We start from the raw sequence: 23,147 nt of genomic DNA on the forward strand, positions 1-23,147 counted from the left end.
GAACTGAATCTGTGCTGAGTGGTCTCAGCACAGATTTGTAAAGTTGTAACATGATTTCAAACAAGAGGGGGTTGTCATTGAGTTTGAGTCGAGTGAGCTACATCAATGACTATCACTCGGTAGCACTAACATCTATTATGAAATCCTTTAAGAGGTTGATCATGATCAGAATTAACATATACTTAAGCAAAGGACTGGACCCACTGCAATCACATTGTCACCATCTCTCCACAGCAGATGCAATGTTACTGGGTCCCCACTCAGCTCTGGGTCACCTCAAAAACAGCAACTCTTGCATATGGCTGCTCTTCATCTACAGCTCAGCCTTCAAAACCATTATTCTTTCGGTGTTGGTCAACAAGCTCCAAACTCTTGACCTCTGCAACTGAATTCTTGACTTTCTCATCACAAGACCACACATTATGAATTGGAAACAATGTCTCCTCCTCAATGACTATCAACACAGTCACACCTCAAGGATGTGTGCCCAGCCACTGCTCCACTTGCTATAGACCCATGACCATCTGGCCAAGCATAATTCCAATGCTATCTATAAATTTGCTGATGACACCCGTTTTCTGCAGAATCACAAATGGCAATGAGGACGTGTATAGGAGGGAGATGGATCACCTCTTTGGGGTCACACCAACAACTTTGTACTCAATGTTAGTAAAGCAAAGGAGATGATTGTGGACCCAGTCCTCATCGAGGGCTCAGCAGTGGAGAGGGTCAAGGATTTCCAATTCCTGGGTGTCAACATCTCAGAGGATCTGTCCTGGAACCATGAAGAAGGCTTGCCAGTGACAATATTTATTGAGGTGTTGGGGAGATTCAGGATAACACTGAAGACTCTCAAACTTCTATAGGTGTACTGTGAAGAACATTCTACCTGGTTGCATGAGTGGTACAGAAGTACTAATGCTCAGGACAAAAAAAAACTGGAGAGTTGTTAACTCTGCCTGCAACATTAAGGACACCAGGCGTCAATCCATCGATGAGATCGACAAGAGGAGGTGTCTTGAAGTAGCCTCTATCCTCAGACCCCCACCACCCAGGCCATGCACTCTTCACTGCTTCCATTAAGGAAAATGATGACTGAGCTTGAAGATGAGCACTCTGGCACGAGGACAGCTTCGTATCTGGTGCTATCAGATGGCTGAATGATCAATGAACCAAAGACATTGCCTTACTTTGACTTATTGTGCCCTATTTTTATTTTGTGAGGTGGTTTATATGAATGTTTGCGCTGCTACAAAACAAAGAATTTTATGACTTGTTCCTGACAATAAATTATTGATTCTGACTATTGTTGGTCTCGCTCTTGCACTCTGGGTTGAATATTGTCAGCGTCTCTAGCATTGAGAATTCCAATGAATCATGCCTTTGAACCTGGAAGTGGGATGGTGGATATCAATATAGGTCCAATAGAGACAGTAGAAAATTTATAATAGAATTAAAAATATCTGAGACATGAAATAAAAAGAATTACCAGCACAATAATGGTGAAATAAACTCATGGGAGAAAATACTGGAGAACTTGCAGGGATTTGCTGAATTTTAAATGTTGTGTTGCATGAGGTGAAAAGAAAACCAGGCTTTTACTCTTTGCAGAGGCTTGTGATTCCAGAACAACAGGAAATTCTTCTTATTGAACAGGTAAGAAAGAAAGCGTGACATATTACAAAATTTTAAAGATTCTTAGAGTGCAATGGTTTGTACCAAAGTCATTGGGGAACCTTATGCATAAACTAGAGGCTATGAAAACTTAAATAAAAAGAACATTTTTTTTAAAAATAATTCTTATAAACTGGATCGTTTTGTAGGTGATATGGGGGGCTGGGGATGTTAGAAAAAAATAATTAAAAAAAAAAGTAGGAAAAAAAAATAATTCTTATAAACTGAAAATTTTAGAAAGTTCCTGAAGCTGGATGTTCCTGTGCAAGTTTTTTTTAATGTTAAGCTCCAAACTTGGCAGTGGTAGTGGAAGGTCATATTGTTGTGATACCAAGTCTGTTCCTGGATTTTGTCCAACTACCTTTCTGAGTCCACATTCAACGAAGTAAATGGAGGGAAAAGCAATGAAAAATATTTCAGTCTTTTCCCTTAGTTTTGGAAATCTATTCAACAGATCACTCTTAACCCAAAAACTTGCGCCATGAAATTATATTGAAGATCAATCATACTCTCTTGAATTTCTTCCTCAAAAGGATCTAATATTCAATACAGGATATTGAGGTTTAACAGGTTATTAAATCTTTCCTGCAGGTTGATCTATTTGTTTTGGGTGTTTCACATAAACAGTAATATCATCATCCTTTACGCCTCCGTGTTTATTTTCAGATTTAGAAATTGTAAAAAAATCCCTGCCTCTGATAATGATCCAATAGACTTTGAGCTTCATCAGGAAAGAAGCGATGACTAACTTACTCTCAGAGGTAATTGTGTTTATCCTGCAAGGTCTTGTTCAATAAATTGTCAATGATATCTGCCAATTAAAAAATGTCCACCTTCATGTTTTTCTCCATGCTCATTGTGAGAAAGGAAACCATCAAGTCCCAGAGTGCAGCAAAAACAACGAAGACCATTTCCTTTCGACAGTCACCTCACCTCAGTATGCAGCACTAGTGCCTGGATATGTTCATCATTTTCTTCACACAGCTGCTGTTTTGAGGGAGATGTGATTTTATAATTCATTTTTCAGTCTTTATCACAATTGAAAGTGAAGTATTTCAATGTTCTAATTTCCAGCTGCTAAGTGCACTCTGAATTATGAAATGAATAGTAAAGACTGAAGCTGTAACCTTCTTGAGGCATGCTTGGGGCTCTCTATCATCCAACCATTGAAGTGGCATCATTAACTACATGATGTTCTCAAATGGAATGCTATTCTTGTTTATTTAATTCATAATGTCGAAAATAGACAGTCCTTTGGAATCTGCTTTGAATCTTCTGGCAAACAAGATCTCTTCCATCAGCTTGTTTCCATTCCAGAATCTGGCATGAGCCATGAAGAGAGCATCGTTCTCTTGCAGAGTGGATTTCTCTAATTGTAAAAAAACTTTCTTGAATTGTATTGAAATGACAAATTGTTTAACAATGTCCTTTGCCATCTCATCAATTCTTTCAGAAGCAGTGCAATTACTCTAAGAAATTGCCTGAATAGATTCTTTGGCATTTTAGTTCATGGCATCAGTGAAGACAAAATAAGTGACTCAGCAAGATTAAACATTTCCACTTTTACCAATCAATTTACTTTTATAATGTAATAACACCTTTTTCTAATTCTGTGACAGATGCACCATCAATTATCACAAAGACAGGTTGTGAAACCGATAGGCTTTTATTGATTACAGACTGGAGCAGCAGCCAGCCTCATCGACTGATCCTGGCAGAATGAATGGGTAGCATGCAAGGGGCTGTGGGTAGGATTGATCTTGGGAGACATTTCCAGCTGGTAGTAGCCAATCACAGCATTACTGTAGTTTACCACATTCAACCCTCCTTTTTTAAGAGTCCTGTGGGGTGAAAAAGACAAAGTAAATATATACATATATTTACTGGTTAATTCTATCAGAGGGTCTCCGAATGACATGGTAATGGCTGGGATGCAGCTATGCCAGCCTGTGAGGTCAGTCTGTTGTCATTGCATAAAGTTTGCCAGGGGGAAGGGACAGGTCAAGAGATCAGGGAGTGTGCATCATGGTTGTCAACAGCTGCTGGGGAGGAGGCTGGTCAGCAGCAGGTTCAGGGACCCCAAGGTAGCAGTGGGGGAGAGTTACTGTTGGTGGTTGAGAGCGGTCAAAGGGGTTCCCAATGTGTCCAACCTCAAATTGAGACACTGACCTTGCAGGTGGACTCTCTTGACCAGTGGGCCAGTCTTGGATTGCCTGGTGTGCTTCTGAGGCAGAACTGGTCCAGGAGAGGTCAGCCAGGCAGGCAGCGAAGTCCCTAGGGAAGTTGGTGGCTATTCATAAAAGTGACCATATAGAGTGGAGTGCACCTGTGAGGACCTCTTGCCAGTGGGAAACAGGGAGGCCCTATGACCTTAGTGCAAGGAGGATGGCATTCTCCCTTTCCACCTGCCCATTCCCTGTGATTGTAGCTGGTGGTCCTGCTCTTGGCAATGCCCCTGACCAACACCTCACTCAAATGAGGTCACTCAGTCGCTATGGATGAAGCAGGGGTACCCAAAAAGCATGAAGACGTTGTGGAGGGTCTTGATTACTGTAGCCTTAGTCAGGGGATGGCGAAAGGGAAGTGTGAGTGTTCGTCAATGATGGTGAGGAAGTACGCATTCTGATTTGAGGAAAGGAGAGGCCCCTTGAGGTCTACGCTCAGGTGCTCGAAGGAGTGAGTAGCTTTGATCAGATGTGACTTGTCAGGGTGCTGGAAGTGAGGTTTGCACTCTGTGCAGATCTGGCAGTTTTTTAGTCATTGTCCTAACTTCCTCAATGGAGTATGGTAGATCCCAGGCTTTAATGAAATGGAAGAACCTAGTCACTTCAGGGTGACAGAGGTTGTTGTGGAGGGCCTGCAACCAGGCCATTTGGACACTGGCACAGCTCCCATGGGATAGGGTCCCCAAGGACTCTCTTTTTCCAGGTCGGATGTCATAATTATAGGTGGACAGTTAAATTCTCCACCTGAGGATGTTATAATTCTTGATTTTGCTCTCTACTTGTCCTTGAACATGAAGGTGACTGCCCACTGGTCCGTGAGGATGGTGAATCATTTGCCAGCGAGGTAGTCCATCCAGTGGCATGCTACCTCCATGATGGCCTGGGCCTCCTTTTCGACTAAAGAGTGGTGGATTGAAGGCTTTGGAGGGTACACAAAAATGTGATGGGTCTACCTGCGGTGTGACAGCCAGCCGAAGTCTGACTCGTCGCTCTCCACTTGGTTTGGCATGGATTAATCTATAGCATGCATCACTGCCTTGGCGATGTCTTTGATATGAGTGAAATCTGCATGGGCCTCTGTTGACAGGGGAAAAAAGGTGGCTTTAACCAATGGGCGAGCTTTGCCCATGTAGTTGGGGACCCAATGAGCATAGTTTGAGAAGAAACCTAGGCATTTCTGCAAGGCTCTGAGGGTGAGTGAGAGGGACAACTCCAATATAGGGCACATGGAGTCAGGCCCACAAAGCAGCTAAGAATGGCTAGTCAGGTTGTCAGGAACACACATTTCTCCTTGTTATAAGTAAAGTTCAGGAGGTTTGCGGCACGGAGGAATTTTCGAAAGTTGGTATCATGATTCCGCAGGCCGTGGCTGCAGATGATCACATTGTCGAGGTATGAAAAAGTGGTCTGCAGCTTATAGAGGTCCACCATGCAGTCCATCTACTGGAAAACAGAGACCCTGTTGGTGACACCGAAGGGTACCCAAAAGAGGTGACCATCCACCTCTAATGCAGTATTCTGATGGTCCTCTGGGTGGATCGAGCTGGTGGTAGGCTGACTTCAGGTCAATAGTGGAAAATGCCTGATATTGTGCAATCTGATTAACCTTATCGGATATGCAGGGAACGGGTATGCACTGAGTTGCATGTACCGGTTGATGGTCTGGCTATAATCTATGACCATTCCGTTCTTTTCCTCATTTTTCACTACAACCATTTGGACCCTCCAGGGATTATTGCTGGCCTCGATGATGCCCTTTCCCAACAACTGCTGAACCTCCAACTTTAAACAGTGTAGTTTCTGGTGGCCACAGGTCTGCAGTCGGGATGAGGTTAGCGAACAGTGGTGAAAGGTTGACCCTGAGGGTCAAGATCCCACAGGTTGTGTGCAGACAGCTGTCTTGGAACAGTTTATTGAAGATGGTGGGGGTGGGGGGGGGGGGCAGTGGGGGGAGGTGAGATGGGATCCATCGATTTCCAATGTAACTCTCTTAAGTTGGCACTGGAAGTCCAGTCCCAGCAGCAAGGAGGTGCAGAGGTGCAGCATGACGAGGAGCCTGAAGTGTTTGTAAACTGTGCCTCCAATGGTCAAAGTCACTACACAGGAACTGTGGATGTCTGCTCCATGGATGAGAGTGAGATCTTATGGCTGACTGGCCATACTTTGAGGAAAAGATGCTTAGCAGTATTAGAGGGAATGAAACTTTCCATACACCCACTATCAAATAAACAGTCCATGGAGGCGTGTTGCGTGATGTGGAGTTAGTAACATAACCCTTACTCTCCCCGAAAAGTTGTTTTGTTTTTTTTGCTTTTTAAAAATAGAAAAGTTTAAAAGGACAATGAAAGACACCATTTGAAGAGTTGGAGAAAAGAACAGGATGCCACCAAACAGGAAATCCCTGTTCTTACAATGCTTACAAGGCCTACTTCAAAGAAGGAACCTGGAGCTATTCATAGATTGGTCCTCTGCAGTGAGTTGGAGAGACATAGAGTTCTTTCAATCCTGAACCCAGTGAAGAGCTAATAGAAGTAGAAGTTGAATTGGACACAGAACAAGGATTTTGAGAGGTTGGTAAAGAAACTTTATTATTGGCGTCGGAGGTCAAAATGTATCTGAGTGATCTGCAGCGGTCTCTGGAAGAATCATTGCAACAGTCCCTGATAAAGTGACAGAAACCAGAGATATGACTGGTCAAGTGCTGAATACTGTAAAGCAAATGGACAAGAAATCAGAAGTTATGGAAGAAAGAATAAAAGGAAATTAATTGGAAATACAGCAACTAAAAGATCACGTGAAAAAATTGCAAATAGAATCAGATGATGGACACTTTGGAAAATTATAGTAGAAGAAATATCAAGATTGTGGGGCTGAAAGAAGGTGATAAAGGTCTGGACTTGAAGAAATTTTTACAAAGTTAGATAACGCAAGTACTGGGAATGGAAGAATTTAAAGGAGATACTGAAATTGAAAGAGCGCATTGAGCTTAAAGACCAAAACCGCAAGAAGACCAAAACCGCAAGAAGGTCAAAACCCTCAAGGTAAATTTCGAGAAGGTGTTGGAACCAGCAGCAAAGCAAGTGAAGGCAAGAGAAGCCTCATTGATTTATAATGGAAGCAAGATCTTCTATCCGGATATAAGTTTTGAACTTCTGAAAAGAGAAAGGAATTTAATGTAGTTAAAAAAATGTTTTGTGGAAGAAAGGATATGCATTTGTTTTGAGATATCCTACTGTATTGAAAATTTTTCTTGATGATGAGCATTAAAAAATTTTCAGATCCTGATGATGCCAAAGTTTTTGCTGAATCTTTGCCTGTTAAGATGGGAAGTAAGGGCTAACCTGCCAAGATGGGCAGTAAGGGGTGAGGAGGTATACTGTTTGGTTTGATGTTAAAATTGGAAGGTTGTGTTTATTTGACTTTAATTATAAGGGTAAGGAGTTAAGATAATAATGGGTAGTTAAGTAACTGATCATATTTGTAAAGGTTGGTCAGCATAACATTCGGGGAGGGGGGGCAAAGGGAATGTTTGCTGGCTGCCGCCGAATTGTGTGTACAGGTGTAGGCTGAACTACCACTCCTATAAATAAGGGTGATAAAAAGGGTATGTTTTTTACATGCGCCTTTTTTGAGGAATTCTATCATTTCTTATTTTTTTCCCCCAAACATTTATTGGTATAATAGATCTAATGAAGTATAATGCCTTTGTTATGTTAAAGGAGGATGAAGGCTGGTTGAGTAGTGGGTTAATTTGATTGAAAATGATTGGGAAGATTAATTTTGAGTTTTTATGTTAATGAGATACAAAATCAAATAAGACAAAGATATTGGTATTTATGAAAAATATGTAGATATAGCTTTTTTTTTACAAGAAATGCATTTAGTGGAGAAGGAATTAGATAAATTACAAAGGAATTAGGTGGGTAAAGTAGTGGCAGCCTCATTTAATTCAAAGGCTCGAGGGGTTGCAATATTGATAAATAAAAATCTACCAGTAAAAATGTTAAATGTAGAAAAGGATGTGGCAGGAAGGTATGTTATGGTACAATGTCAGATATACTCAGAAAATTGGATCTTGTTGAATTTATATGCTCTAAATATAGAGAAGATAATTTCATAAAATTCCTTGCATAAATTTATTATCAAATGCCAGTGGTAAAATTTTGATGGGAGGAGATTTTAATTTGACTTTAAATTCAAAAATGGATAGATCATGAAAATATGTAGAGATAGTAAAGTGTCTAAAGAAGTTTTTAAAAAAATTAATGGTAGATATGGGATTAATAGATATTTGGAGGAAAATGCATATGAATGAAAAAGATTATTCATTTTATTCTTTTCGTCATAAGACATATTCACAAATTGACATGTTTTTACTGACAGCCCAAGTTCAATTGAGAGTACAATAGGTGGAATATTTGGCACATACTATTTTGGACTATTCCCATTTGGTATTGTCAATAGTATCTGAGCAAGATAAAATTAGTGGATATAAGTGGAGATTAAATAAGCATCGAGTCCATGCTGCTGAAGATCCAGCTGCGCTGGGTGGGTCATGTCACCAGAATGGAGGACCATCGCCTTCCCAAGATCGTGTTATATGGCGAGCTCTCCACTGGCCACCGTGACAGAGGTGCACCAAAGAAAAGGTACAAGGACTGCCTAAAGAAATCTCTTGGTGCCTGCCACATTGACCACCGCCAGTGGGCTGATATCGCCTCAAACCGTGCAGCTTGGCGCCTCACAGTTTGGCGGGCAGCAACCTCCTTTGAAGAAGACCGCAGAGCCCACCTCACTGACAAAAGGCAAAGGAGGAAAAACCCAACACCCAACCCCAACCAACCAATTTTCCCCTGCAACCGCTGCAACCGTGTCTGCCTCTCCCGCATCGGACTTGTCAGCCACCAACGAGCCTGCAGCTGACGTGAACATTTTACCCCCTCCATAAATCTTCGTCTGCGAAGCCAAGCCAAAGGAAGGAAGGAAATAAGGTATTGATGAAAAGGAAAGATTTATGTGATTTCATAAGAAAACAAATTAAGTTTTTTTTATGTAATAATAAAAATAGGTAAAGAGTAAATTTGTTATATGGGATGCTTTAAAGGCATATTTAAGAGGACAAACAGTTATACGGTAAAATTTAAAAAAAAAGATTATTTAAAGGAAGTAGATCAATTAGAAAAGGAAATTACTGATTAAGAGAAAACAATACAAATTAGTCCAAATGAGGAAATTAAGAAATTAATGGAAAGAAAAAAGGTAAAGCTTAATATGATATAAACATATAGAGTTGAAAGAGATATTTTACAAACTAAATAGAGGTATTATGAATTGGGAGAAAGAGTTAATAAGGTGTTGGCATGGCAATTAAAGAAAGAACAGGTATCTTGAACTATAGTAGCAATGAAAGACAAGAATGGTCAGATTGTTTATAAGTTGAAGGAAATAAATGAAAACGAGAGAATTTATGAGAAGTTGTATGTCTGAGTTAAAACAAGATGAAATTAAAATAGAAAAATATTTGCATCAAATTCAATTACCAAATTTGTGTGAAGAGGAGAGGAAAGAATTATCTAATTCATTTACAGAAGCTGAAATATATGAGGCTCTGAAAACAGTGCAAAATAATAAAGTGCCAGGAGAAGATGGTTTTCCAGTAGAATTTTATAAGGAATTTAAGGAATTGTCAGTACCAATTTTTAAAGTGATACTAGATCAAATAAGAGAAGTAAATGATGTACCAGAATCCTTAAAGATGGCATTGATAATGGTAATACAAAAGACCGATATCTTTGTTAAACGTAGATTATAAAATTTTATCCAAATTGTGGGGTAATCATTTGCTTAAGATGCTTTCAGAATTGATTATATGGCCTAGATGGCGTTTATTACAAAAAGAAAGGCAGAAGATAATATAGTGAGATTTTTAAGTTTGATAAATGTGGCTCCAAAAAGGTAAGTTCCACCAATGACAATTCATTTACATGCAGAAAATACATTTGATAGATTAGAATTGGACTTTCTATTTAAGGTATTATTTAAGTTTGGATTTCCTGAGACATTTATAAGAGGAATATAAGCATTGTATACTGAACCAAAGGTGAAAGTAATAGTAAATGGTCAAATGTCTGGTTTCATTTGATTAGGAAGGTCCTCTAGACAGGGTTGCCCACTTTCACCATTCTTATTTGTATTAGCAATAGAACTGTTAACTGAAATAATTTGAAAGGATGAAGAAATGACAAATTTTGATATAGAGGACAGGGATCATAAAATTAGTCTTTGCAGATAATATATTTGACTAAAGCTGAAATTTCATTGAATAGATTAAATTAAAGATTTACAGAATGTGGATTAGTTTTAGGATATCAGGTTAATGTGGATAAAAGTGAAATGATGCCGATGGTTAATGCAGATTATACATAATGTAAAAAGTTAGTAAACTTTAAATGGCAAAATGAGGGGATTAAATGTTTGGGGATAATGATAAGTAACCAATTAAATAATTTGTATAAATTGAATAATAAACCACTTTTAAGAAGATTAGAGGAAGATTTAAAAAGATGGAAGGAATTACCAATAGCGTTAATAGGACAGTTGAATTGTGTTAAAATGAATATTTTTCCCAGAATTCAATACTTATTTCTAACATTACTAATTCAAATATCTGAAATTTTTTTAGACAATTAATTAAGAATGTTAGGGAGTTTTTATAGAAAGGAAAGTGAGCAAGGATAGGTATGGAGAAGTTGACATGGAATAAAGAACAAGGTGACCAAATTTTAAGTTATAAGGGAGATCAATTGAGATTTTTGTCCTCTTGGTATCAAAGGGAAGAAAAAAGTATATTGGGTAGATATTGAGATGAATAATATAGGTGAAATAAGTCCAGACCAAATATTGTATAAACGGAATTTAAAAATTTTTAAAGGTAGAAAAGAAATACCAACTTTAAGGCATTTGCTTCAAATATTGAATAGGATACATGTGGAAAGAGGTATAAGGAATTATCAGTTGGCTTAATTGACTTTAAAACAGAATCAGCTTCTTCCATTTACAATGAATAATTCTTTTTTAACAATTGGTATGAAAAAGGTATACAGAAAATACAAGATTGTTTTGGAGGTTCATTGTTTATGACATTTGATCAATTAAAGGAGAAATATTGGATAGTACACAATAAATAGGAATGAACTTGGGACTTCTGCAATAGTGAATTGGAATAGGTTATAACAGATACCTTTATTATTTGAAGATTTATAACTACTATGTATAATAAATTACAAGCAAAAAAAGGAAGAGGGATTTGTATAAAAATAAATTGAAGTGGGAACAGGATTTAAATATACAAATTTAAGAAAAAATAAGGAAGAAATTATGCAGATAGTGTAACTAATACAATTAATGTTAGATATCAAATGATTGAATATAATTTTTTTACATCAAATGTATTATACACCATACAAGTTGAATAAATTTAATTTGAATTTATCTGCTCAATCTTTTAGATTTAAGAGAGATTGGTATTTGTTTTGCTTTCAGTATGGTCATGTGAAAAGGTGAGAGAACTATTATTTTAGAGAAGATATTAAAAGTGAAGGTTAAATTAGATCAAAGAATTTTTTGTTGGGCAATATACATGATGAAGATCTTAAGATGGAATTTGATAAATATAATGAGATTTTTGAGTCTAGCAACAGCAATAGTGAGAAAGTGTGTGGCTAAAACGTGAAAATCAGAAAATAATTTTAAAATCGAAGAATGGTTTAATGAAATAAAATATCTCCCACTAGAAAAAATTACATAAAATGAGATGATTATGATAAATTTTGTCAAATATGGGAGCCTTATGAGATTTAGGAATAGATAATCTAGACCTTCTAATCCAATCCACCATGAAAAAATGGTACTTTTATCAAGAAATATTATGGCATTATTAATGTGGTTATAATTATTATGAAGAATGTGTTCTTTTTCTTTCTATCTGCAGGGTTAGGGATAGTGGGAGGTGGGGGGGTGAAAATTGAAAATTATTTAGTATCTATTTTGTAATGTTATAGCAAGTTAATTTGAAATGTATGAAGATACTAAAATAAAATTTTCAAAAAAAATTATCAGTTCATTATGCACCATTTACCTGGACTTCCATCATTAATGTGGTGAATTTTGTGATCCGTCTTCGTCCAGGTTGATGGAGGCCCGTGTAGACTCACTGTCCAAATCTGAGGAGGGCCCAAGTTGCTTGGGTATTTGGTCCCAAGATGGATGCCTTCATTGTTTCCTTGCAGTGCTACAGGCCCGAGAAGATGGCACTTACTGTGTGGTCCAAGGTGATGGCAGCTGTGGCTCGCACATGGCATCGCTGGTCCAAGAGAAGATGGCACCAGTCGCATTGTCTAGCGAGGCAACTCTCCAAACGCAGCGCTGCTAGGTTTAACAGGTGGTTTAGACTGGCAGACTTGCGTAAAGTCCTCTTTTCCCACACCTAGAGCATGCTGCCTCGTTAGCAGGGCACTGAGGTAGCATTTGAGGCAATCATCCGCCACAACGGCCAAGGTCAGGTCACTAGAGGAGTGCAATGATGCTTGCAACCAGTTGCTCATGGCGCAGGATGAACCCCATCCCAAGATGGCAGCCACGAGGCAACCAAGTAGTCATTTGAGTTTTTGGAGGGCTACCTCCAGTGTCTTTGTTAGTTCAACTGTTCCTTGCAGGAGTCTCTGCCTTTTGTATCCGGAGTGGAGGCCAGCCATATGTGCATTGTGGATGAGGTCCTCTGTGTTCTGGACAGCCGACATAGTTTTTAAATTGCACTCTCTGCAGAAGGCCCATAGGTACTTGGCACTCGATCCAGGTGGCCAGGAGGTGCCTTGCTTAGACCTCATTTACTGCTGTGGTAATGGCCTTTCTTGGTTTCAGGGCCTCCTTATATGATTCTGTGTCATGGATCATTGGGAAGACCAGGGGTCCGATATGTGAGAAGAGGAGTTTCAGTCTATCAGTGTTAGGAATTGCTGTCAGGAAGTCCTCAAAGCAGTGAAGCCAGAGTTTGAAAGTGTTCAGAGCATCATACGAGCGAGGAACTTTGTTGAGTTTATTGGGCTTCAGGTAATGCTCCATCTTTCTTGAAAATTAGTCAATAAAATTGATGCATCATCAATTACCACAAAGGCTGAAGTTGTGAAACTGATAGGCTTTTATTCACTTATTATGAGCTCCCGTTTTAGTAAAATGGGGTTATCACTGTAAGGGATGGTATAGACAGGAGGGACTGAATGGTCACAGTTAATATTTAACTTTTCACACAAGCACTATCACAAGTCACAGTCCAGCGATAATTTGATATATTGGAAGAACTGAGGGAAGGTTTGTCACCGTCTGTTCCAGAATTCGGTACATTTGCAAAGACACTGTGATTTTGCAAGGGAGAACCATTCTGACGGCTGAAGATAAAGCAGCTTTTTGAAGCAGCTCTTGTGGCCGGCCATTTTTGTGGAATTCAGAGAAAAGCCTGCTCTGTGAATGACTGGGCCTTTTCAATGGATTGACCTGTGCCAGGAGGATATTTTTGGGAAGCAACATGCTTCATTTTGATTGTGACTAACAGTGGAGGTCACTTGGAGAGTGTGTCTTGCAATGAAGTTACTTGGAGACGCCAGTGCCAGGGTTTTGGAAGTTTCATGGAGGCTGCCCAGTTCAAGTCTTGCCTACAAAAGGACCAGGGGTGTTGTGACCACAGCTCATGTGGATGGACATTTCTTTAAAGGCAATGCAAGGAGAATTGGTGAGTCTGTAGCAGCGACAACTCCAGTCTTCCCATCAGTTCAACATTAATTCTGGGCATCAAATTTCAAAGGCCAACACTTCACGCGCTCTCTCGTACTCTGGGATAGATTTAATGTTGAGGATAGTTTAAAAGTTAAGACTATAGTTTGAGTAAGAAATAAAATTAGTGTTTTAAAATTAAACACTGGTTCATTCTCTATTGCTGCTCATTACACACAGTTCGTAACAAACTAGACTGGAGCAGCAGCCAGCCTCATCGACTTACTGATCCTGGCAGAATGAATGGGGAGCATGCAAGCGGTTGTGGGTAGGATTGATTTTAAGAGGCGTGTCCAGCCAACAATTGCCAATCACAGCATTACTGTTGTTTACCACCGTGACATTTCAGTTATCTGTGTGTTGGGTTTATCTCAAAATGATCTCAAAGGGTTTTGAAGTAATCTAAATTAATAATGTTTTCAGAGTGTTCCCTGCTTGACCTCATGCTTTCATTTTAAATAAATCAAACACATGGGCAGGGAAGGGTTTTCCAGAGATGTAATGAAATCGTACAATAAGTATTCCACCGATTACTGCCAAAACTTAGTTTTTGCCAAGGAATTTGAGTAAAATTATTTCTGAAAATAACAAAGATTAACTGATGCACATCAATTACTCAGGAGACTATTGTGGAGAAACCAATAGGCTTTAATTCATTTGAGAACACAGCTTATCCTTCTGTCCTGCACTGAGTTGCAGGGGGCTGTGGAACAGCCACCTTTATACAGGAGCCTGTGGGGAGGGGCCACAGGTACAACTGGCCAATAGGGATGCTTGACCAGACAGTGGTTTACCACATTAACTATTACAAAAATAATGAAAAATGCATACCTTCAATAAAAGCTAGCAGAACGAGGTATACATTCACTACCCATCACAAACTTGAAGCAAAATTAGTGTACTTGTGGATGTGAGAAATGTAAAGCAAAACTTTTCTGCATGCATGCTTTCTTCCTGGAATTGAAGGCATTAGAACAAAAGAGGAAAACTGTTGAAGGTCATTCATAGCTGAAGCTGGGACCACATCAATCAAACACAGTCACGTTGAAGCATGGAATGCTCTGGAAGCATTATTAATCTTCTGCATTTATCTAAGTTATTGTGGGCCGTCTCCAAATGACTCTATCTTGAAAAAAAAATCTCATGTTGCTTGCAACTATACACAAAGCCCTTTCCTTCTCCAAAATATCTTTAATCCATTCAGTTTCAATCCCCCCCCCCACCTTCAAAATTTGAGTCCATTGCCACTTCCCCACCCCCCTTCCCCTCCCACAATGAGTTGTGTCCCTAGGGGGCCTAAGGTACCCACTGAGAATGGCTGGTTTATATTGATGAAAAGTAACTTTTTTTTCCTAACTGCCCATAATATTGCTCCAATTGTGATTGTCCATATTTTGAAATCTTTTGATGTACAAATATATTAAATATGAATTATACAGATTGAATTAAAAAAAATAAGCATGAAAGGATTTTTGGATGATCTTAGTGTTTTCAGCTTTGATGGGTAAAGCTTTTTATGGTGATAAAATATCACCCTATTGTGTGGTCGTGAGGAGGTGCAGTGAACAAACCACACCAGCAGCGGTGAGTGAGTTCGACCAAATGATTTTAATTGAACCTGCATGTGCTTGTGTCTCTCAGTTCCTGACGATGTCAGTCCCAGAGGCTGGAACCGCGCCTGGTGTATCGGGGCTCTCTGCCCCCTGCGAGTCCTCAGCTCTGTAACCTGAATCACTTGCAGAGGGGCTCAGCCCGCCACAATTGCCCAATTCTAAACTGATTGAGTTAAATACCCCATCCCCCCCCCCCCCCCACCCTCCACGGGATCTCCTCCTCCTTCCTCAGCCCGCAACACTGTATTGAGCTAGTGAAATTGAAAAGTTGGCAATTGTCACTGCCTCTCCCATCTAGCCTCTTTCAATTCCAAAATGTTTAATGAGCAGTAGTTTCTGCCTTAAATTATAGATTAGTGTGTTGTCAGAACAGGCCAGTGAATTGAGATATTGATATATCCAGGTCTGATACAAAAGTGAGGGCCGAGTAAATATTGGTATATTCAGTGGTCTTGAGGTACCAGCTTGCCTTCCTGCCTGCTTCTGCAGATTTGGCGACAGTATGTTTGCATTTTTGCTCCATATTATGATGCTGTAAACAGATATGGCTGCAGCACTGATCTGTGTACCATAGAATTAACCTGCCAATGAAAATTTGCCTCTTGTCCCTATTGTTAGTTTCTACGAGCTATGTGATGTTCTATTTGATCAGTCCACTTACTCTGTTATAATTTCCCTTGAGTTTAACTGAGCTGATTCGGATCTGCTCAGGCTAAATGCTCAATTCGATGATATCATCACTCCAAGAGGGACATATAACTTTAAGATCATTTATTAAACCTGCTTTTTACCAATGGGTGGGAGCCATATCCCTGATTTTTTTGCCTGCATTGTGAATTGTTTCAGTAAGCAATCTCGACTGCTTTTCATTGGTTATCATTTATATCAGGGGTGTCAAACTCAAATTCACGGAGGGCCAAAATTAAAAACTTGGACTAAGTCGAGGGCCGAACTAAATATTTATTGAAAATTTTCAACAACATCTGCATGTTTTCTCTTCTTTCAACATATGTAATGTTAAACTTTTTCTTATTAAAATAAATGTTTAATAATAGTTTTGGATAAACTCTTTCATTGTCATTGGCCCATTTCCTTTAGCGTTCTGAAACCGTGCACATGACGAGTCAATGAGGGATGATTAAAGCAGTGATCTTCAAACTTTTTCTTCCCACTCACAGACCACCTTAAGCGATCCCTTACTAATCACAGAGCACCAATGGCACAGGGACGCGAGTGGAAAGAAAAAGGTTGAGAACTGTTGTATTGTGGTAACTCCACATCTGATTAGGTTAATTGTTAGGCAAGTGGTCAGAGAAGGACCCCCCCCCCCCCACCTCAAGAAAGGCTTAAATCACAGGAACAAAATAAACTTCCATCTCACTGCTCCCAATCTTACACACAGTCCTGATGTGGAATGTGGGGTCGCAGCTCCACGTTCACCCGAGTTCAGGTGCTGTCTGTGTGGAGTTTGTACGCTCTCCCTTTGTCTTGGACCAACAGGTCGGTCGCCTGACGAAGGCACCCGAACCCCCCGTTGAAACGCCGGCGTCCGGGACGGTGGAGGAATTGGCTGAGAAGAGCGCGTTGCTCCCACCCCCCTCCCATGGTTGGAGAGGGATTAAACTGCGATCTCACGGCGCCGGGCTCATCTCCAACAAAAGGAGCAGGAGGCAGGGTCAGCCGCGCACGGAGCGAGGGGGAAGGCATCGCCAACGAGACGTTCGGTCCGGCGTCGCCGCTAAAGCGCAGACCCAGCGAGGATGGTCCCCAACTCCAGCCGTGTCTGTGTGTCCGGGAGCCGGGCGGGCTGAATGCGGCGCTCCGATCCCCGGGATTCGGGACTCTGAGATCCCTCCACACCTCCGGTGTCTTAATTTTCACCGTCAGTGTGCATGTGCTATACTGGCGCGGCGGCCAGCAGGCCAACTCTAATATATATTTAATATGATCTTGCGGGCCAAATATAATTATATCGCAGGCCAAATTTGGCCCGCGGGCCTGAGTTTGACATGTGTGATTTATATGATTAATGCAGTCTGCTTGAAGACAGAAATCACCCTTGATTAATCCACTCTTTTCTTTTACTGCTCTATTGATTCTTGCTTTATGCATTTTCCTATAGTGTGGTGACTATTGGGGATTGATCCCTTTCCCGAAAAAATGGTGGCTGTAACGGCAGTACTGCTGCTGATACAGACCTGGGGAGAGTGGGGAACAGATACAGTGCTTCCCCAGGAGAGTCTTACTCCCAGTTCTACTGCTAACGGCTCCGAATTGACTTTAAACGACCTGTTAATGGAGCCAAAAATGTTTTATTTAAAATTTGGGGGGGGTTGGGCACTATCAGTCGCCCCAATAATTGCAGAGACAAAGACTGAGGGGAACGATAGGCTTTTTTACACACAAGACTGCTGGCCTGGGTCCAAGCTAGGGAAATGAAGGGAGGGAGAGGAGACTCGACCTTTATGGCCTAGGTCACAGGGGAGGAGTCTAGGAGAGGATGTCATCAGGAAGGTGGGCCAGCCTGTGCCTGTAGTACATACAACCATATCAATCTGGGTGGGGGGGCGTGGGGAGGAATTGGTCTGGATCCAAGATGGCGGCTCCTGTATTCAGCAGTGGCCTCAAGGGGTTGCAGACTCTGGGGAAGAAAACCAGTTAATTTAAATTTTAAACTTGGACATCCAGAGCACAGTAACAAGCCATTTTGAGTAAATTCAGCCCTCGAGTCTGTGCTATCCAATTTGCACCCAATTAACTTACACCCCCTGTATGTTTCAAATGGTGGGAGGACCCGGAGCCCCTGGGGGAAAACCCACGCAGGCATAGAGAAAACAAACAAACTCCTTGCAGACAGTGTGAGATTCAAACACTGGTCCGGACCACTGGCTCTGTAAAGGCGTTGAGCTAACCTCTACGTCATTTACCAACCATGCCGCCCAAACTAGGGAAAGCACCCCAACACCCCCCCCCCCATTGAGAAAGAGAATCAGAAAAGATGACCCTAAGGATAGTGACCAAAAGGGTGGACCAGCAAGGGGCTCTGCAGCTGAAGGGGACACACAGCTGGCAAAGACTTGCATGTGAGGAACCCACACAGGCTGCTGGAGATTGGCTCACAAGAACCAGAATTTATTGTCGTGAACAAGTCAAGAAATGCAGTATTTTGATGCAGCATAATAGAGAAAACATTCATATTATGAATCATCTTACAACAGTGGTTCTCAACCTTTTCTTTCCACTCAGATACCACTTTAAGTATTGCCTACGCCACAGGTGCTTTGTGATTAGTAAAGGGTTGCTTAAGGTGGTTTGTGGGTGGGGAAAAAAAAGTTTGAAAATCACTGTTTTAATTGTACCTAATTGACTAATTATGTGCACGTTTCAGAACTCCAAAGGAAATGGACCAGTCACAATTTTTCTCAAGCAAAATATTTCATTAACAATTGGGACTAGAACAGTGATTCTCAACCTTCCCTTCCCACTTGCATACCACCTGAAGCAATCCCTTACCAATCACAGAACACTTATGGCATAGGGATTACTTAGTGGTATATGAGTGGAAAGAAAAGTTGAGAAGCACTGGGTTACAATAATAAAAAAAATCGTAGTGCATGAAAAGTAAGGCAGTGTCTTTGGTTCATTGATTATTCAGGACTCTGATGGCAGCGGGGAAGAAGCTGTCCTTGAGCCAATGAGTGCTCATCTTTAGGCTTCTGTACCTTTTTCCCGATGGTGGCAGAGTGGTGGGGGTCTTTGAAGATAGAGGCTGCTTTGTTAAGACACCGCATCATGTAGATGTCCTTGATGGAGTGAAGTCTGATACCTGTGATGTCATAGACTGAGTGAACAACCCTCTGGAGTTTTTTTCTTGTCCTGAGATTTAGCACCTCCATACCAGGCAGTGATGCAAACAGCCAGAATGCTCTCCACGGTATACCTGTGTAATGCGCGTCAAAAGAATCAAAGACTTGTTGATCCAAACCAAGGTTTTTATTAACTAAAAGACTGGAGCATATCACAAGTAGGTCGACCAGTCCAGAATGGCCTGGTCTGGCTAGGAGCAATTCTTTAATACCTGCCAGTAGGTGTGGCTACACTCTCAGCCAATCACAGTCATCCTACACTACCATCTGTACATATGTACATATACACATTGGTGATAGAATCTGTACTATCACAACCTGTAGATGTTTTTGAGAGTCTTCGGTACCGATACTTCTCAGACCCTTCACAAAATATAGCCACTGGCAAGCTTTCTTTGTTATTGCATCAACATGGATCTGTCCTGATCCTCAGAGACGTTGACACACAGGAATTTGAAGTTATTGACTCTCTACACTACTGAGTCCTTGATGAGAACTGGGACGTGCTCCCTGTCTTCCTCCTGAAGTCCACAATCATCTCGGTTTTGCTAACATTGAGTGCAAGATTGTTGCTGTTACACCATTCAACGAGCTGATTTATTTCCCTCCTGTATATTTTCTCACTGTCCTTTGTGGATCTGCTGGCAATTGTGATATCATCGGCAAATTTTTAGATAGCATTGGAATTGTGCCTGGCCACCCAGTCATGGGTGCATAATGAGTAGAGCAATAGGCTAAGCATGCATACCCAGATATTGGAATTGGGATATGAGAGGGTGCTGAGGGCAAGGAGGGTTCCCAAGTGGCCCTGGGCACTGAAGACTTTGTTATGCCGGAGGTTTGGGTCTGGGCTCAGGTTGCCAATTGTTTGAACTAAACTCGAGTCTTGTGTGAATACAGAAGCTGCAGGAGCACTGGAGGCAAATCTACAGACACTTGCTGACTCCGGGGGTGGGTGGGGAGGAGGGGGGGCTCTCTTTTGCTTTTCTTGTTCTGACTGTAAAAAGTGCTAGCTAATGCTCAGGTGAATCTTCTTCTGCCTTGTGGCAGACTAAAGGTAATTTGGCGTAATATATTCCAGTTTTATTACCTGACAATAAATAGTATCTGATCTGATTTCTGTACTTCCCATCTTTCCTTGGCTATTTACCTTCCCCTTCCATCCCATCTTCTCACCCCAGAAATGCATTTTAAAATTTGATAATCTCTCACCATTATGTATCCTGAGATTCTGTTATTCTTTCATCATTTGCAGTGGGGGCAGTGTGCTCTGATCTACGAGTTTGTGGACGGACCTGGAAGCTGGATTGGCATAACCCTTCTATGGTTAGCAAAGGTACGATGGCCTTCTGACAGTACTACTACAAGAAAGCCAAGTGAGAACTGTGCAAGGCCATTGGGGTTGTTGAGAGGAAGTACTGAACCAGACTCGAGTCCCAGATGAACCTTGGAAAACAGGTACTCATAGCATAGCAGGGCATGCATGTCTTAGGCTGCCAAGCAAAGCTGGGAAGAATAGTAACCAACAGGATGAGCTCAGTGCATTCTAGGCTTACCTTGAGCAAGAGGTCAGCAAGCTAGAGGCGCACATCTCTGTATCGAGCACATCTGCAGCCACGGTCATCACCACAGATCTCAGATCGGCCTCCCACAAGAACCAACTCGTGAAAAGCAACTAGACCAGACGGAGTCACTCCAGCCACCCTCAAACCACCCCCATTCCCAAACCACTGAGGCAGGACCACATCCAATGCCATCTCCTTGGGCCAACACTGTCTGATATTATTTGAACAATGACACCTACACCACACTACTATTTATTGACTACAGCTCTACTTTCAACACAATAGAAGCAAGCACATTAATCCTCAAGCAATGTGACCTTGGTCTTTATATCCCTCAATTTGAATAGGTGCACCATTGAAAGCATTCTATCAAGGTGATTCACTGTGGTACAGGAGCTCTTCTGCCCAAGACTGCAGGAACTGGCAGAGGGTTGTGAACATGGCTCAGGCCATTGTGCATTCTTCCTCTTCTCTATCAACTCCATCAACAACTCTGGCTGCCTTGAAAAAATAGGCAACTTGAAAAAAGAAAACAATTACTTCCACCCCTGCCACAGACTCTTCATCCTTCCTGTCAGGAAAAATTATTCATGAGTATAAGACCCCACCAGATCAAGGACATTTTCTTTCCTGCTGTTCAACAGACTCCTGACTGAATCCCAAAATTGTACAGTCTTTGCTCCATTGATATCTCTGTAATAGCACTTTTGTGCTGTTGTTGTTTGAGACATCTCCTGGTTTGCTCACAAAACCACCCCTCTCGCTATTGTGGTAACATGACAATAAACTTGAACTTGAAATGTCACGACTCACAGAAAACAACTTTTGTGGAATTCAAGGATAATACTTGAACAGCTTTCGAGAAAATCCTTTGAGATATTATTTAATCAGGATTTATTGTCGTGTGGTGTTTTGTGGCTGTGTTGTCGTGCAAACGTGCATTTTATAACCAGCATGACATTATTCTAAAAAAAATATTAACAATAATAGAGCATAAAAAGTGAGGCCGTTTCTGTGGTTCATTGACTCTTCAGGGATCTGATGGCAGCGGGGAAGAAGCTGTCCTTGTGCCGTTGAGTGCTCACCTTTAGGCTCCTGTGCCTTTTCCCTGATGGGAGCAGAGTGAAGAGGATATAGCCTGGGTGGTGGGGGTATTTGAGGAGAGAAGCTGCTTTTTAAAGACCCTGCCTCATATAGATGTCCTCGATGGAGTGAAATCTGGTGCCTGTGATGTTGCAGGCTGAGTTAAGATTCCTCTGGAGTTTATTCTTGTCCTAAATGTTGGCACCTCCATACCAGGCAGTGATGCAACCAGCCAGAATGTTCTCCATGGTACAGCTGGAGAAGTTTACGAGAGTCTTCGGTGGCATGCTGAATCTCCTCAGACACCTCACAGAGTATAGCCGCTGGCGAGACTTGTTTGTGATTCTGTCAACGTGGAGGCTTCAGGACAGATCTTCGGAGATGTTGACACCCAGGAATTTGAAGTTCTTAACTCTCTCCACTACTGAGCCCTCGATCAGGACTGGATCGTGTTCCACTGACTTCTTCCTGAAGTCCACAATCATCTCCTTGGTTTTGCTGATGTTGAGCGTAAGGCTATTGTCATTACACTATTCAACGAGTTGATTTATCTCCCTCCAGTACATTTCCTCATTGTAGTTTGTGATTCTGCCGACAGCTAAAGTGTCATCAGCAAACTTGTAAATGGAATTGGAAATGTGCCTGGCTATACAGTCATGGTTGTATAACACGTAGAGGAGCGGGCAAAGCATGCATCCTTGGGGTGCGCCTGTATTGATGATAAGTGAGGTGGAGACATTGTTTTCAATTTTTTATTGATTGTGGTCTTCCAATGAGAAACTTTACGATCCAGTGGCAGAGTGGGTACAGAGGCCTAGAGTTTGAAGCTTCTTGATCAGCACTGAGGGAATAGTGGTATTGAAGGCTGAGCTGTAGTTTACGAAGAACAGCTGTATGTATGAGTTGCTGTTTGTGAGGTGATCCAGAGCTGAGTGGAGAGCCAGTAATATTGCATCTGCCATGGAGCAGATAGGCTAATTGCAGTGGGTCCAGATCTTTGGTATGTGTTAATTCTGGTCATGTCCAGCCTCTCGATGCACTTCATCACAAAAGAAATTAGTGCTACTGTGCAGTAATCGTTGAGGCAGCCCACATAACTCTTCTTGGCGACCGGGATGATTGATGCCCTTTTGGTGGGAACATCGAACTGAAGCAGTGAGAGATTGAAAATGTCGATGAACACTTTAGCTATTGGTTGGCGCAGGTTTTCAGTAACCTGCCAGGTACGCTGTCAGGGCCTGATGCCTTGCGAGGGTTCACCTTCTTTTCTGACGTTGCCCTCAGAGACAATTATCA

The 23,147-nt window shown here is 41.3% G+C and overlaps 1 protein-coding gene across 1 annotated transcript in view; it reads left to right on the top strand.

Annotated features, from left to right (window-relative positions):
- Positions 1-21,584, top strand: part of ccm2 (CCM2 scaffold protein) — a 100,803-nt gene extending 79,219 nt beyond the window's left edge. The window contains exon 10 of the mRNA XM_069886631.1: positions 20,459-21,584. Coding sequence (XP_069742732.1) covers positions 20,459-20,556 — 98 coding nt within the window. The 3' untranslated portion in view covers positions 20,557-21,584. The remainder of the gene's footprint in view (positions 1-20,458) is intronic.
- Positions 21,585-23,147: the final 1,563 nt, after the last annotated feature.

This window comes from Narcine bancroftii, chromosome 6 (assembly GCF_036971445.1).
Source record: "Narcine bancroftii isolate sNarBan1 chromosome 6, sNarBan1.hap1, whole genome shotgun sequence".
Taxonomy (NCBI): domain Eukaryota; kingdom Metazoa; phylum Chordata; class Chondrichthyes; order Torpediniformes; family Narcinidae; genus Narcine; species Narcine bancroftii.